The 17,480-nt window shown below is 31.8% G+C and overlaps 2 protein-coding genes across 2 annotated transcripts in view; both read right to left on the bottom strand.

Annotated features, from left to right (window-relative positions):
• The window catches only part of LOC115885098 (nucleolar protein 16), a 36,029-nt gene extending 29,281 nt beyond the window's left edge, over positions 1-6,748 (bottom strand). The window contains exon 1 of the mRNA XM_030903884.1: positions 6,562-6,748. Within this exon, the coding sequence (XP_030759744.1) occupies positions 6,562-6,662 (101 nt within the window). The 5' untranslated portion in view covers positions 6,663-6,748. The remainder of the gene's footprint in view (positions 1-6,561) is intronic.
• A 6,233-nt stretch (positions 6,749-12,981) lies between these two features.
• Positions 12,982-17,480, bottom strand: part of LOC115885111 (structural maintenance of chromosomes protein 3-like) — an 81,341-nt gene continuing 76,842 nt past the window's right edge. Inside the window, exon 18 of the mRNA XM_030903899.1 lies at positions 12,982-15,543. Coding sequence (XP_030759759.1) covers positions 15,173-15,543 — 371 coding nt within the window. The 3' untranslated portion in view covers positions 12,982-15,172. The remainder of the gene's footprint in view (positions 15,544-17,480) is intronic.

The raw sequence follows: 17,480 nt of genomic DNA, 5'->3' as shown, positions 1-17,480 counted from the left end.
CATCGGCGTGCTATAAATAATTTTAAATAACATTACTTGGTTGTACAAGAATTTTATAATACCTAATCAGTTTGGTTTTATTCAACGTTTTTCCACGCAAATGATACATCATTTTTATATAAAAATTAAAAAATAAGGAGAAAAAGTAATAAAAATTTAATAAAAACTTAGGTCAACTGGGGTAATTGTAAACGATTTTTATCAACTTCAACTTTGCTAATGATTATCTAAGGCTTCTTACTTTTAAACTTTTTGAAATTTGAGCACAGTGTCCCTTAGTCTATTACCTGTTAATTTACAAAGACAAACCGGCCATTGACACGTTAAGTTTTATTTATTTTTAATTTACATTTACCTTTACGTGTTTACATTTACCCAGCTAATAAATGTAAATGAATATTTCATGAAATATTAGTATGACATTACAATCATAAGGGCAAATGAAAACAAATCTTAGTCCGTATGTTTTTATACATTTTATTTTAAAAGGAGGGTGTTTACATTTACCCGAAATACAAAAAAAATATATACAAATTTTTAATTAAAAAGAAGGAACAAAATAACCACAAATAAAAACTTAAGGTTCAAAAACAGCTATTAGCTCACTAAACAGTAGACTTAACCTATGCCAGCCTATTATTTTAACATCATCGCTACAGATAAAAATCTATAGTTTTATTTCTTTCATACACCGCAACTGCCCCAGGAAAATATAAATAATTTTTCTTATCAATGATATTCGAGGTTTCATCTGGTAACATTGCTTTAATCATCTTGAACAAGTGTTATTACATCATTTGGTTTCTGAATAGACTCTGTTGATACAGAATTTAACCTCTCTCGAACCCTTAAACCACAATATTCCATCTTCTTGATTTCATGCTGTATACAACATACATGGTTGTGGTTGATTGTATTTCTCTGCCCTCCCTGGGAAATCCCTCTACTAATGTACAAATAACCCTGGTTTAAGTTCACTCCAAACTGGTTCATGATATTCAATTTCTGTCTGTTGATTCAGCAATGACTGATTCTAAGAGATCATCAGGAAGAGTCATCTTGATACAAAGCAGATTCGTTCATTGGATTCTTCTTGGAATTTCTTCTTCTTCATGAACAGCCTTTTTATTACTATGTGCCATTTTAATTTTGTTTATTGTCATCTTTTGCTTTTTAGATCCCTTTCTTTGATTTTTAACTTTGAGCTACCATTTTCTCTAGAACTTGTGGGGTAGTCAAAATTTCGGCGGTTTGATTAGGGTAGGTTAGAGAAGCCTGTGTAGACTGTACATGAGGAAACAAAAAACTGTGGACAACCATTCAAAAATTGTGGCTCCTCCATCCAACCGTGACCGGAACAAGTATACGCCTGGAAGACAAAAAAAAACCAAAATACCCTTAATAGGTATGAGTTAATATTATATTAATATGATGAACCTGAACACCGCACTCTTTAAATACTATTAAAGGTGGAAGGTAAGATCCGGTAATACACGCAAGTACCGTGGTGGACTTCTGCCTGAACCCGCTGATATTCTAGACAGCGCCTTTCCCTTTTCTCCCCACCGCCTGAATTTAGTCGGATCGCAAAATGTTCCAGTTCATCACAGTTGAATACAAAAGCTGGTTTATTCTCCAATGTGTTTTCTCCAAAAAGTTGGACCAGGTCGGTGTAAAAATCATAAACGACGAAGGCGATCCCTGGAATCTTTCTGCACTTTTTGTAGCAACTTGGTTTCTTTAACTGACAATCCTGATGCTTTTTTCATAAATGAATAGTACCACTATCTCCAGGGGTTCCTTTTGACAAATTGGGTTTTTAGTTACACGCACATATTCAGCCACAACTTGTTTTACATCTTCTTTGTCACATAGAATGCCCATTCGTGCTCGCGCCCTAATACGTTTTCTAAATCACGTTCGATATCAAAGCTAAGCGCCAGACCGTCCAGACCACTTGTTAATTGTAGTTTTTCGCCCTTTAATTCTGTTAAAACTACCGCTTTTGGAATACTATAGTGGTCCTCGACTTGTTGGTAACTTCTATTTCTTGTTCAAAAATATCTTCTATCTCTAGCCATGACTTCAGGGGTGTGACGACGCAGGCCTTTTTATGTAATTTCGTGGCATTTCTGAAACAAAACCACTACCTAATCACATTAATTTCGTATTTACATTTACCCTTATTTAAGTCATTTACATTTACCCCAACACTAATTTCTTCAGGGGCAAATGTAAATAATATTTTGTAGGTTATTAATTGCAAAATACATCTAATTTTTGATTTAATACTGAACAATCATAAAATTAACAATTATTCAAACCAAAATTTTACCAACATGTCATTTTTGGCCAGTAATCCACTTCTTAAACACTTTGGTACAACCGTTTTTCACTTGAAACTGCACTATTATGTTGACCGCGCCATATTTCGAAACGAGCAATTCATCGGCGTGCTATAAATACTTTAAATAACATTACTTAGTTGTACAAGAATTTCCATAATACCTAATCAGTTTTATTTTTTTCAACGTTTTTCCACGTAAATGATACATCATTTTTATAAAAATTAAAAAAATAAGGAGAAAAGTAATAAAAATTTAATAAAATCACGCACTGTTTTTCAAGCTCGGTCTACTCTCTACCGTTATATAAAAATTAGGATAAGCATGGAAGGATTCTACCATATCTTCTAAGAATTATAAGTTTAATTTTTAAATTCTTTTCAAATGCTGCTACTTCAGTTCTTTAAAAATTTATTCGTTTTTGGACTTGTATGTTTTGCTTCTAGACCGACGATTCTAATATACCGACCGATATTCTAAATATATGGTTATGAATATCATATTTTTTAAATTTAATTCATTATTTCTAAATCTGTTTGGGTAATATTCAATTCCATTTTCAAAATTTCAAACAATAAAGGTTGCTATCTCCAGAAGTATATTTTTATTTCTTATTTCTGCAAGACGAATATCTGCTATCTCCCTATTGTGTCTGAAAAAAATTATGTAACACGAAATATTGAGTTTTATTGTTCCCCAGCAAATAAAATTCTCATCTCTTTATCATATTAACGCATGAAAATATTTCCTACAGGTACATATTTTTTTGTACCTTTTTTTGCTCTCCTGTAAAATTAGAAATAATGGAGTTAGCAGTTTATCACATTTCACCGACGATTTTAAAAATTTGTATATTTTGAAAAAGATAATAAATCTATTACCTTAAGCAGTGAAAGAATTAAAAAAATATCAGCAAAATGTTCAAAAAAAATTGGCGCCGGGAGGCACGCATAGCAGCCCATACTAAAATATGTTAATATCTCGAAAACTGCGACTTTGACTGATTTTGATGTTATTACAAATTTTGTTGCAAATATTATTCCTAATCTTAATTTGAAAACCGCGTTTCCTTAGCTACTGTAATTTTGGAGCTACTATTTTTTAAAATTTATAACCCCCTCCCATACCCCCTTACCAACCCCCTACCCCCACCAAAATCTAATGGCCAGATTCTCGGGTGCCACAGTATCTTTGTGCCAAATTTGGTTAAAATCGGTTCAGCGGTTTTTGAGTTATCGTGTTACAGACGGACAGACAGACAGACACCATGAAAATATTTTGTATTTAGGTCATTTATGACCCAAATAACTCATTTTGAGTGAAATTCAAAAAGCTTTTTTTTTGTCGATCCTAATAGCCTATTGGTATGTATGGTCAGCTAAAAATCAGATTTTTTTGATTTAAATCAGATTTTTTTTTATTTAAATCTGATTTTTTTTGACTTTAATAGAAAACATTATTTAAATCGGATTTCCAAATAATTAGGACTTAATTCCAATTAAAGTCCTATCCTAAATGGCTAAATCTTCATAACTCTGTCTAATACTGACAACATTAACAACGCTACGTCGCGTCATTTTCCCTCATCCGTCACCAATATTTTCCGCAAAAAAAGTCGCTCGCATCAGATCAAAAGGATTTTTTTTGAAATGCCACAAGAGTATTAATTTTTGTCATTTCAACGTCTAGGCATAAAAGTAAAGCACTTTTACGCCTAAGCACAAAAGTACAAAAATATATTATTAAACTGATATTAAGCGTCAATTTCAACGAGTGTACAAATTGTTACTCGATTACTTACAAAGCATTACTTTTTATATTATTTGCAACGTTTGAAATTGATCAAAAAATTATTTGTAATGTTTAATTTGTAAAAATATAGCATATTCTACTCAGAGTAAAAATGTATTTTTGTGCCCTCCTGTTTACGCTGGTCCGTCAAACGTACAACCTCGTCAAAAAAAGTATAATTTTTACTCCTTACACAATACACTATTGTTCGGAAATAGTCTTAAGTCGAGAATGAAATTAGTATTATCTATTGTCAAAGTGTAAAATAAAGAGATATAAAACACCATATTTTCTCACAACGATTTAAAGATATACAAGAATAAATTTAATTGCATTTTTGTAACTATAGTAGTTAAAACCGAGAATGTGAAGGCTGCTCATTTTAGTAGGTGAGAGGTGCACAGTGCCAATTCATTTTTCACACCTTACATGCATTTGACTCTGTACAGGGTGGGTCAAATTCGACGCTTTTAAAGAGAAACACCCTTTTCTATAGGAGATAGACAAAAACTAATATCGGTGTCTGGAGCTCAATTTTTATCAAAAACATGATGGCGAAAACCGCACATCAATATCTTTTACCGTTTCTGTATTTTTGTGAAAATATTTCCAAAGCACCTTTTTACGTAGAATTTAATGGTTTAAGTATCATTTTTTTAAAATTAATAATTTAAGAATTATCAACAAAAAATTTGATTTTTTATATGGAATATGGAATATATACCAAACACCCTGTATATTTTTAATTAGTTGAAAATAATTTAAAATTACCATTCCACAAATATAGCATACTTCATATTTTGTTCGATTCCTCTTCGAGATATAGAGTTTTTAAAAATTCGCCCACTTTGAATAAGTAGCTAGGCTTTGAACGACGCTGGCTGTAATGCAAAAAAATTCTAGCTGTGAGCAGCAATTAAAACGAAAATAATATTTACAATGAGAGATGCAGAATTTTATAACAATTTAAACTATATTTAACAACATCAACATATTTAAACTATATCTCATAACAATAAAAATTAATAGCGAACCAAGACGTGTTCTAAATGTCGACCGTCTTTTGTTATGGACAGACGGGACCCTTTTTGAACATTTCTCGCGGAATTCATTAACTGAGTGAGGGTGAAAGATACGCTCGCCTAACCGCTAAGTACTTCTAATTCTTGTTTAGATTATACGGGCAATTTTAAAATAAGAACCTTTATTCTTCAGCAAAGATAAAAAATCAACTAAGGATAACAGGCAAGTCCGGCGGCCTCGACGGGCAACGGCTGGGATCTTGGTTAGCTATTCAATTATTCTCGAAATTGGCTGCAAAAATTTGCTGATAACTTCAGCGTTTTGAGGCGGTGCCTCGTCTTGCTGGAAAAATATGTTTTCGAATTTCATTAGAGGCAGATCATCAATAAGGGGTTCAAAGCCTACAAGTTAAAAGTGGCGAACTCATAAAAACTTTGTATTTCGAAGGGGACTATAATAAAATATCAAGTGTGCTATATATATATTTTTGTAAAGGTAATTTTAAGTTATTTTCACTTAATTAAAAATATACAGGGTGCCCCCAATAAAAAATCAATTTTTCTGCTGATAATTCTTAAATTATTTACTTAAAAAATATACTTAAACCATTAAATTCTACGTAAAAAAGTGCTTTGCAAATGTTTTCACAAAAATACAAAATTTTCCATACAAAAAAAGTTACAGCGATTTGTTAAAAATGCATATTTTTGAAAAACACCCCGTAACCCATAAACGGTAATAGATATCGACGTGCGGTTTTCACCAACATATTTTTGATAAAAATTGAGCTCCAGACACCGATATTAGTTTTTGTCTATCGACTATAGAAAAGGGTGTTTCCCTTTAAAAGCATCGAATTTGACCCATCCTGTACAATATAAATTAAACCCACACTTTTCATATAAAAAATCAATTTAATAGAGGCTAGAGGGGCGTACACACCAAAGAAACTTTGGTAAACAGGTGTCTAAATGTATGTAAAGTGTAAAGGCTTGTAGCTTGTCGATTTTTATAAACATGCTTTCCACACTGAAGCAGCATTCATTTAAAAACTGTACAGTTACATTCTGTGCTGCACATTTTTTGATATTATTACATTTATTAGAAAAGGAATTATAAATCGGCACCCAATACCTGAAATGCCGACCCGGGATGCATATCAGATGATAATTATTAAGTTTTAAAGTTAATAAAGTAGATCCTATAAAATAACGAAGAACAATCTGCATTAAAAAAAGAATAGGAACAAAACACCAGAAATTAAAAAAATATATACGTGGATATGTGTTTTGAAAATAACTACACAAACACTGTAACAATAAATTACTGTATTATATTGTCTATTTTACCAATAATAATCTGGTGTGGACAGTTTTTAGGTATCAAACATTTTTTAACTTACCAACTAATATTTCCAACACCTTCTATTTTATTTCGTAATCTTTTTCTGTTTATATTATGCTTATAAGTTTTCCTTCTTCGTTGTTTTCTTAATCTAGGCATTGTATTTTAAAATAAAAGAAAATAAGAAAAATTTAAACCGTGTATCGTGTTTTCGTTGTTTTGAAAAGATATAACCTCACTAATTTAGTAAGTAAATATCATATAAATATCGTAGATCATATATAAAAAAATATATGATCTGGAAAAATTTGTAACTGATATTAGAGATGGGCAAATGAATCGAATTATAAATTTATTATTTTAAATACCGTATGATCGAAAAAAACGGCGTCCTGTTGGCTTGGAAATGACGATCGATAATTTCCCATATAAAATGACAGCGATCTTCATTTCATAGCCATCGCTGATTCCGTTTTTTTCAACATATTTTATTTTTTGAATCTATGTCTTCTTATCGTCTGTTCAACGAGGAATTCAGTTTATTCATTGTTATAGTAGTTGTCTTAAGTTTTAATTCGAAAATATTAAAAAAAAAAACAATGCTGACACCATAGGCGGCTCTATGGGGCAACTGGGGGGTCCAGACGTCCCACTTTAATCCCTATAAATAAAATCACAAATTAATAACTGGCAATTGGCAATTCACTTAAAATATTTTTCAACTTAGCTTGTAAATAAAAACATAGCTCTTTATTTCTCGAAAGTACATTTATTTGTTAGAATAAATCTATAAATATACGGGTGCTACAAATTCGAGGTACGAGCATTAGTATCTCTGTAACCGTAATAGATACGAACGTGGTTAAAGTCGGCAAAGTTGCCGTTTTGGGATGTTCACCGAGATGCCATCAAAAAAGTTTAAAAAATTTCAAGGTTTGCTGAGTTTTTTGGAAAAAACGGATTTTTTTGAAAATTAATTTTATTTTTTCCTGTCGTTACTTTTAAGAAAATCAAAAAACTAATTACACATTCTCATAGCCACTTTATTAGGGCTATCTGGTAGTATTTTTAGATTTTCAAATTAGCTGATAATTTGTGAGATGCAGAGGCCGATTTAATTATTTTTAAGTACGGGCCTGCATTTTTTATTTAAGTTTTTGAAAGAACTAGGTCTCCTGAGTACAATTATATGACACATTTTATACTTTTCTTTTTGTTTCGGACACTATTTATTTAAACTAATCAAAGTCCGGCTCTTTTTTTTAATATTTAATCGTTACAATATTGGATTTATGACTTGGGGTAAAACATTGAATATGGAAAATCGAATTCAATAAAAAATAAGAAACCCAAACCAAACCAAGTCAATATTTTTCAACATTTACAATAAAGACTACAAAATTCATTTAGAAGTACCGTATGATCGAGAAAAAACGGCGTCAGCGATGGCTATGGAATGAAGATCGCAGTCATTTTATATGGGAAATGTCATTGATGTTCATTTCCCAGCCAACTGGACGCCGTTTTTTTTTTGATCATGCGGTATAAGAAGATATACTCAAATAGCAATAAATAAAATTGAACGAATAATAAATTTGAACAATAGGAAAAGTGGTAACCCTTTCAAACATGTAGAGCATTAGAAAGTAGTTTGTAGAAGTTGACTTATTTATAATAACTAAGATTAATATGATGCATATTATTAGATCTTACACTGATATTTCAAATTCACAATAAAAAAAAGTTAAAAATAATATCTTTAAATTGCTGACCTGGATATTATTAATTTGAATCTATCTTTCAATTGGCTCGATTTTCCTTATTCAATGTTAATTAGCGCTGATCAATATTGTTGCGATGAATATAATCAGATTAAATAATTTAAAAGAACAGAGTCGGATTTGAAATTACTTTAAATAATAATAATTAGTTTTGTTGTTGTTAAGGTACCCAAAACAAAAAAAGTATAAGGTTTGGCATATCATTGTACTCAGGAGACCGAGTTGTTTCAAAACCTGAAATAAAAAATGCAGGTCCGTATTTAAAAAAATTAAGCTGGCCTCTGTATCTCACAAATTGTCAGCTAATTTGAAAATCTAAAAATACTACCAGATAGCCCTAATAAAGTGGCTATGAGAATTTGCAATTGGATTTCTGATTTTCTAAAAAATAACATCAGGAAAAAATAAAAAAGATTTTCCAAAAAATTCGTTTTTTCCAAAAAACTCGGTAATCCCTGAAATTTTTAAAGCTTTTTTGGTGACATCTTGGTGAACATCCCAAGGCGCAACTTTGCCCCAATTTACCATCTTCGTATCTATTACGGTTTCCGAGATACCAACGCTCGTACCTCGAATTTGTAGCACCCTGTATAGAGGTCCTATTTAATAAACAAATAATCAACCATACATGAGAGGGGTTAGGGGGGAAATAAAATAAATATATTATTTTTATAAACACGAATTTAATTGATATTTGAGATCTATACAAGTAGTTTGGATCTTAATTAAACCTTTCAGGTAAGTAAATTCGACAATTTCTTTACAACCATATAGCACATTTAAACTATAATATTTAGCAATAAAATATAACATCAACTTTAATATAATTTGAACCGCGATGGCATATAGGAATTGAACAAACAATTAAAATACAGAAAAAAAACAGTATGCCCTTTACTTAATTATACTAATTCATAATATTCTTTCGTGGAACAAACCATATACAGGGTGTTCCTTAATGACATGCTAATATTTAAGGTGATTTTTGGACCTATTCTAAGAAAAAAACTTCATATTAATATATGTCCTAAACATCTTAACTTTTAAGATACAGGGTGGTAAAATTTTCTATTTTTTTTTGCAAAATATCTCTGATGGCATATATTATTATATTTGATACACGTCTTCGATGCATCAAAATGCTTATTTTGATATACAAAAAATGTTTTATTTCTTAGGTTCCTTCCAGCCAAGGCAGAAATGATTTCCACACAACAGTCACCGCATCATATTTTCAGCGATTTGACCCTGAAGCAAAGTGACTTTTTAAGCAAAAACTATCTATGCGTCGCAACGGACGAAATAAAAAAAGAGATAAAAATGTTTTGAAATGAAAGGAGATTTTGATAATTTTAATTTTAAGAGAAGTCAGTGGTGTACCACTTCTTTCTCCCCAAAAATATTCAATGTAAAACCCGTATGGACGGCATTAAAACAAGTATTTTGATGCATAGAAGACGTGTATCAAGTTTCATAAAAATATCTATAATAAAATCAGTCATTAAAAAAAATTAGAAAAATTTATCACCTCGTATTTCAGAAATTAAGATGTATAGGACATACATTCATATGAAGTTTATTTTTTAGAATAGGTCCAGAAATCACTCCCTTAAATATTAGCAAGTGATAAGGAACTTCCCTGTATTTATAAATTTTTACTTAAAAACTAGTTTATAAATTTATTCTGTCAGAACTTTGAAATTACGAAACGGAATGAATCATTACATTACATAAAACCGTTTTACAGTTGGTAATTTTACTTGCGTGCGAGAAAAGTTACACCAATTTTTATTGGAATATTTTTGTCTCATACAGAATGACCAACTTAACGGAAATTAGACGATTATCAGCTGTATCGCTTCATTTGTCACTTTCTCGTATTTGACTTGTTTTTGATCGTTTGTACTTGGTATTTATTGTTTGTTTATCTATTAATGACAATTATTTAACAAATTAATGTAACTTATTAAATGTCACTAAAAATATACATGGGAAGTTATGTTAAGCAATTGGTAATCTGAAAATAACTAGAAAAGCCAATTGCCTAACCAAACCAAACCATACCATTGTAAATTGTAACATACAAAACGTACAAACTCAACAACGAAATGACTAGCTCTTTTCTCTTTTTTGCTTGACTTGCCAGCTTTTTTTTCCTTTATAGTATAACGACAGATTATACAGATTATAATCTTTGTTTTTTCTTTATTGTTTTTCGTGGTTTCAATTTTCGGAATCGGGCACTAGTTAGGTAACTAGTTTGCGCACATAGCACGCCCACTTATGGCCTCTAAAATTGTGCACAGCGCCTGACCGGCACAGTTATTAGAGAGATGTCGGAAAACCGAATAGCGTCATCCAGTATTTACGCGTACCTTATCATGGTTACGATATGCGCGAGTCAATTTTTAACGCAACACCCACTAATAACGTTACCGCCTGTCGTAATTTTCAGATCAATTACACTAAGCAGAGCACTAAGCGGTCTTTCTAAGTAACCTCTGATAACGTTTAAAAATTACTTAAATGGGCATGTGCGGATATTTGACAACCGGAGCCGGCCGGCGAGATCTTTTATTTTAGGTTATGTTTGAATTGTTTTGAATTATTGCTTTAGTTTTATTAGGTAATTTGATATTTAAGTAGCTGGGATTAATTTTAATTAAATAAATATGGCCCAAAATATGGATTCCACCTCTTCCAATACTAAAGAACCTATAAAGAGTCTTAGGTTTACAACAGATGACGACTTAGCCCTTCTAAGAGAATTTGTTGCTTGTTGTCCTAAACCCACTGGCAGACGTTGAACAATAAAGCACTGGAAATAAGCACTTTAGCCCTTTAGTTTTAAAATACCTAGTAAACAAAACAATTTCAAAGTTTTAAATTCAAAGTTAGGTTAAGTTTAAATAGCGGACGCGACGCGAACAGAGTTCTTTCCGATCCGATAACTATAAATGAAGAGAGTTAATACCACCTCACGTAAAGGAAATAACACCGGCCTTATTAACGTCCATGTACACTATTCGGTTTAGCGATATCTCTCTATTACGCTGTTTATTGTTATTTTACGCGAGTTTATTTTTGCGCACAGGAAATTTGACTCGTTTGCACATCGTCATAAAAAACAATTTTCGTACCACGAATTAGGGACAAGATTTTTATCTGTATACTTATAGGATACCTAATCTGTGGTATAACTTTGACACTTTGACTAAGCTGCTTGTTTCCCAGTTTAGCGGTTTCTAAAGATGCTTACACTCACTCTGAACCGAATGCACCGAATATTTAAATATAGCAAAAAAATTGACTCACATGCTTTTTTCCCCTGACCTCTTCATATAAAGGGATTCCCAGGCTAAGCGTTCATTAGAAGTTTCTGGAGAACTACAATATCTAGATCGGAGATTTTTTGCATATCACTGTTTCACAACGAGATCTATCGATTAAAAATATATTCAATATGGCGGCACTTCCGAAAATACCGGAAATTGACAGCAACTTTCTTATTTTAAATGGGTACCCCCATTTTTTATTACATACTTAAATTCTCTGTAAAATTTTATGAATTTTGATATCAAACACTCTATACCTAACATTACCCGTTTTTGAAAAAAAAATAAAAGTTCTGGAGGAAAAAAACTGCCTGTCAAAAAAAATGTGTATCGCCTAAACGTCAAATGTAGTGATTACCACAGCAATTGAGACATAAAGAGAAGACATGTAGCTATCTATTTAAAAAAATAAATTGTTTGAATGTCATATAATATTGGCCGTAGCTGTCATGGAATTGAGAAATTAAAAAATAATCATAATTCCTTTTTTCAAATGAAAACCCACTTTTTTTATCTCACTAGTGAAAAGGTTTTTCAATTCATCACTTTTTGATTATAATGTTCCTATACCTAAAATAGATCATTTTTAAGTTATTTAGTTTTAAAGCATATTTTTTCTTGATTTTATCTTCCTGTGACCTTAAGTGCCAAACCATCAGACAATTTATTTCCTTTTGTTAAAAACTAATTTGAATTTCGTATATTATAAATACTGCTGCTAAAACTTTATAAAATGAATTTATAAAAATACTTCTCGTATTTTGGTGATATCTAATGCCAATATGACATGGCCAGATATAGTTTTACATCGCTTGACGTTTAAAGTCATAGGCTACTGGTTAAAAACCAGAAAAATATACGCTATAAAACTAAATCTTAAATAACTTAAAAACGATATATTTTAGGTATACGAACATGTATCAAAACATAACGAATTAAAAAGCCTTCCCATTAATGAAATAAAAAAGTAGGTTTCCATTTGAAAAAAATGATTTATGATTGTTTTTTAATCTCTCAATTCCATGACAGCTACAGCCGATTTTATACGACATTCAAACAATTTAATTTTTGAAATAGATAGCCACATGTCTTCTCTTTATGGTCTGGTGGCTTATATATCTCACTCTTGTGGTCTCTTTATATATCTCAGTGGCTGTGGTAATCACTAAATTTGACGTTTAGGCTATACAAATTTATTTGAGAGGCAGTTTTTTTTCTCCAATTTTAAATACTTTTTTTCTCAAAAACGGTTAATGTTAGGTACTCTATACCGTTCGTAAATTTGATATCCGAGTTCATAAAATTTTAAGTATATAATAAAAAATTGAGGGACCCATTTAAAATAAGAAAGTTGCTGTCAACTTCCGGTATTTCCCGAAGTGCCGCCATATTGAGAATATTTTTAATCGATAGATCTCGTTGTGAAACTAATGCACGCTTAGCCTGGGACACCCTCATATCCCAAAAATCATGTAAATCTGAACAGGTAATTGATTTTTCATCAACAATTGGTGATCAACACTGATCAATTAAACCTATGTTTTGTTAAAACTTTCGTTATTAAAACTTCTTTGGAATTAATAATTTTGATTGGCCAATAGTGACCTCTATGGAAGATCGATATTTTTTAGATACCTCAGGACACTCTACATATGTTTCCCATTTATAACAAATTGATCAAGTGGCTTTATTTCAGCTGGAGGTTTAAATTTATGATTAGGAGGTGCAAACTGATGATGTTCATTTTTCGATAGAGCGACAATAGAGTCCTTTATTCATTTATTAGAGCTCTTGAGACATCTGCGGATATGCTTTAGGAGATATAGATAACTCTTCAAATTAGGCTTTGCTTTAGCTTTTTCTACTCTTTTACCAGCCTCCTTTTCTATTTTCCACTTTGGTAAAAGGTGTAATCTTTTATTTGGAGCTATTGTCTTGACAGGAACCAAAGGATTAGAATCATTATAATTAACATTAATTTTATTTGACACGGGTGTAACATATGGAATGGAATTCTATGGAACATTTAGCTGAAAACCGCTTATTTTTGCTTGAAAGTTCAAATTCTTTTCTATTTGCATTAGATTTCTCACCCATTACAATGGCTTTATTAAATAAATTGAGATGCATCTTGAAAAATTCTGAAACATCACCAATTTCCGAACACAAACCTACTTATATCAGAAATATCTAATATTTGTTATGATTCTAAATAATATAAGACACGAAAAAGTGTAAGAAACTTTGATTACCGAACGGTTTTTAGAAAAATAAGCAAAAGTTGCACGCAAGTTGAAAAATTATAGGTCCAGATCTATCATCTGCAAGTGCAAGATCTTACCAAAACTGCCAGAATGCGCATGCATTAAGGTCTCTGCACATGATCCTACACGTATCGTTTCCGTAACGTAATGTTTTGATTCCGAAAAATAATATTTAGTGGTTTTAATAGGAAGTAATTCACTCTATCCGGCACGTATCGCATACAAGTAACGTTTCCGATCAGTATACTCGTAAACAATATTCAGTCGTATGCCGGTAGGTGAGGATCGTGTGGAAAATTGTATTACTTCTTTTAACACTGGATATATTGCAAATCTTGTTATTTAATTTTGTCTTGTTTCTTTTATATCCAGTATGTTTTTTACGATCTTACTGAAGCAAAAAAAAATACTTACATGATCCATGGATGAACGAGTGGATGGAAAACGCTCCACCACAAAGTCAGGGTTTCACATGTATTTCAACAGTACCTCCTGGTTTTGAGCAGCCTCGCAAGATATAGGTAACTTTAAACAGGCTGAAGAACCGAACACGGCAGATGCATAGATCGTCTCTGTAAATGGGGAAAGGCCCCCATTCCGGTATGTAATTGTGTAGCTCTACGATAGACTGTTCGACATATTAGAGAAGAATGCGTCTTTACGGCGTATGAGGGAGATTTTGGAGATTTCCTGAAGGCAACACCAGGTGCAATTGATTATGTAAAGAGACTAGATGTTTGTTTGTGACAAGTTTGTTTTTTACAATTTTTTAAATTATCCTTTTTTATATTTGTGTTTGACATTTACCATTTTTGTTCTTATTTTTATTTAATATCTACAGCTGTGATAATAGTAGTATACTTTTATGTGTACTAAAGCCATAAGCTAAATTAATAAATAATACTGAAGCAAACTGAAACGCTTCATAATATATGAAATTGGTAATTTGAACACACAGTCCGGTAGTGACTAGTGTCACTACCGGACTGTCTAATAGAACCGTAAACGCTACGTGCTGGAAACGATACGTGTATGATAACGTGCACAGACCTTTATAGGAAAAGCTGCAATTTTTCTTGCAGGCAAGTAAAACTGCCAATTGTAAAACGGGTTATAATAAATAAAACAATGAACTAAAACAAAAAATATGTACAATTGTAGTTATAATGTATAGCATAGTCTGTCCAACGAGTCGTGGAAGATTCCGACAGACGACATCCAAAAAATGACTAAAACTGTCACTATAACGTATCCTCTTGTTGGACAGACTACAAAAAGAAAACAACATTCTAACCGTGGGTCTGATCGTCTTCCACGAAATCCCGAGCTATGTCTCGAGTGACGCACTCGACGTGACTGACCTTATTTCTGAACTTGACGCCGTAGAATTTGTGCGCGTGGTCTAATAGTTCGGGCCTGAACGTGGTGGTGATGAACTGCGCGTCACCGGACAGCTCGTGGATCATGTTGGCCACCGCCTTACGGTGCTGAGCGTCTAAGGCCTGATCGATTTCGTCAAATAAATAGAAGGGAGCGGGATCGCATTTTTGAATGGCGAAAATGAGAGCCAAGGCGACTAGAGACTTCTGACCGCCAGAGAGCTGATTCATCTCTTTCATTTCCACATCGGCGTCGGTAAATGATATACGCACTCCAATACCTATATAAATAGAAGTATGGAAATTTTGACAGTTTATATGATATTTCGAAAATGTTATAATAATCTTTATGAAAGATATTACTACATGGTTTTACAGATGAATCTCCAGAATACGAAAAGAAATAGTGTTAATGTCATTTGAAAAGTATTATATACCTGTTTTGTGTAAAAAATCAATACTCTATAGAGAATTTATTGAAAAAACAATATACACGGTGTCCCAATATTCCGTGAACAAAAAACTACCACGTATTTTTGGAAACAAAGTAAGTTCATTGGACCCAATTTACCCCATACCGGGTGCGTCTCAAAAGTGGCTCACCCATACTTTTTAATTTTTTTTTCAGATAAAAAAACGAGATTTTGTTACTATATGACATAAATTAGGATTGATTGACGTATTCAATTGTTTTTGGTCACTTCCTGTTTCATCGGAAATGACTACATCTTTTGATTTTTAAATGGCACCGTCGGTATTTTTTTTACTTTATTCGATAGAAAATGACACTGAATAGAATGACATATCATATGTCAACTATTGACATTCTCGCTTACAAAAATAGTATTTTAAATTTCAATCTAGAGTATCGTGGCTGTGTTGAAAACACTAATTTTCAAATCAAGGAGCCTTGAAATAATAGATTTGATTGTCTAATGTTTTTCGTGTCTTGTTCTGGCTGGTTAAAAAATGTCCAAATAAATTACTATGTCAAATAACCCATATGCGAAAATGTCAAAAGTTGACATGCGATACGTTATTCTATTCAGAGGGTTATTTTCTATCTAATAGAGTAAAAAAATACAGAGGTTGCCATTTGAAAATCAAAAGTTGTAGTAATTCCCGGTGAAACAGGAAGTGACTGAAAACAATTGAATACGCCAATCAATCCTAATTTAAGTCATATACTAACACACTAAATCTCGTTTTTTATTTAAAAAAATAAAAAAGTTATAGGGGTGAGCAACTTTTCAGACGCACCCGGTAGAGGTAAATTGTGCACAAGAGCTTAGTTTTTTAGAAGGCATAAAACTTAAAAAAATAAACACATTTTTTAAGATTTTAAGAACCAATATACAGATATGAATGAGATTTGGGGTGCCTATGTATAAGGGCTTATACAAGAAAAAGTACGGAAAATGTGAAATCTGTGTGTTGGAATCTTATATTCAACATTAATAATTTAAGTTTAAATAAACAGTTTTTGTGCGGTGTCTAAAACTAAACAAGTTTATTTGATTCATATCTTATCAGCTATCGGTTTGGGGAATTCGACAAGAATGCATACCAAGCAGTTGTTTTTAATATTATATTTTTTATTATTATAGTGGAATTTTTGAATTAGTCTGAAAGAGTATCACGTACAAAACGTAATAGAACAAAATTAATTATTTCGGTTAAATAAAAATCACATTGTTCCAAGTTGTACCTTTTATTATCTAATATCTAACAAAATCTACCCCCCCCCCCTACATAGAAATGTATCCCAACTCTACCGAGGACTGATTTTTTTCTTGTAAAATAGGTCTATATTTACTATAATTTTTGCTTCTTAAAAAATCGCCACACCGCATAGTTCTTGAAGAATTTTTTTCCAACGCAGACCCACAAAATATACAGAAAATTTCAATATTCCGTGGACATAGAACTACGTATTTTTTGAATCAAAATATAATAAGGTAATTGCATACAATTTTCCTCTATACAAAAATGCCCTGTTTATCCGTTAGAGGGCATCAATCAAAAATAAATCCAAACCAAAGAGTAGATAAGACAAAAGACGACAGTGAACAACAAGTCGAATTTCGCGAGAGAGACGCAGATATATTAAAATTTAAAGGTCCTATCAAGTCGCATTTTGTCTGTTGCCAAGTATATTTCTTTGAAAAATAAACAAGATTTTCTGAAAATAAATTAATAATATAAGAAGAATATAAGG

This window comes from Sitophilus oryzae, unplaced genomic scaffold (assembly GCF_002938485.1).
Source record: "Sitophilus oryzae breed Bouriz unplaced genomic scaffold, Soryzae_2.0 scaffold_374_pilon_pilon, whole genome shotgun sequence".
NCBI lineage: Eukaryota > Metazoa > Arthropoda > Insecta > Coleoptera > Curculionidae > Sitophilus > Sitophilus oryzae.
This window is presented reverse-complemented; position numbering and strand designations above follow the sequence as displayed.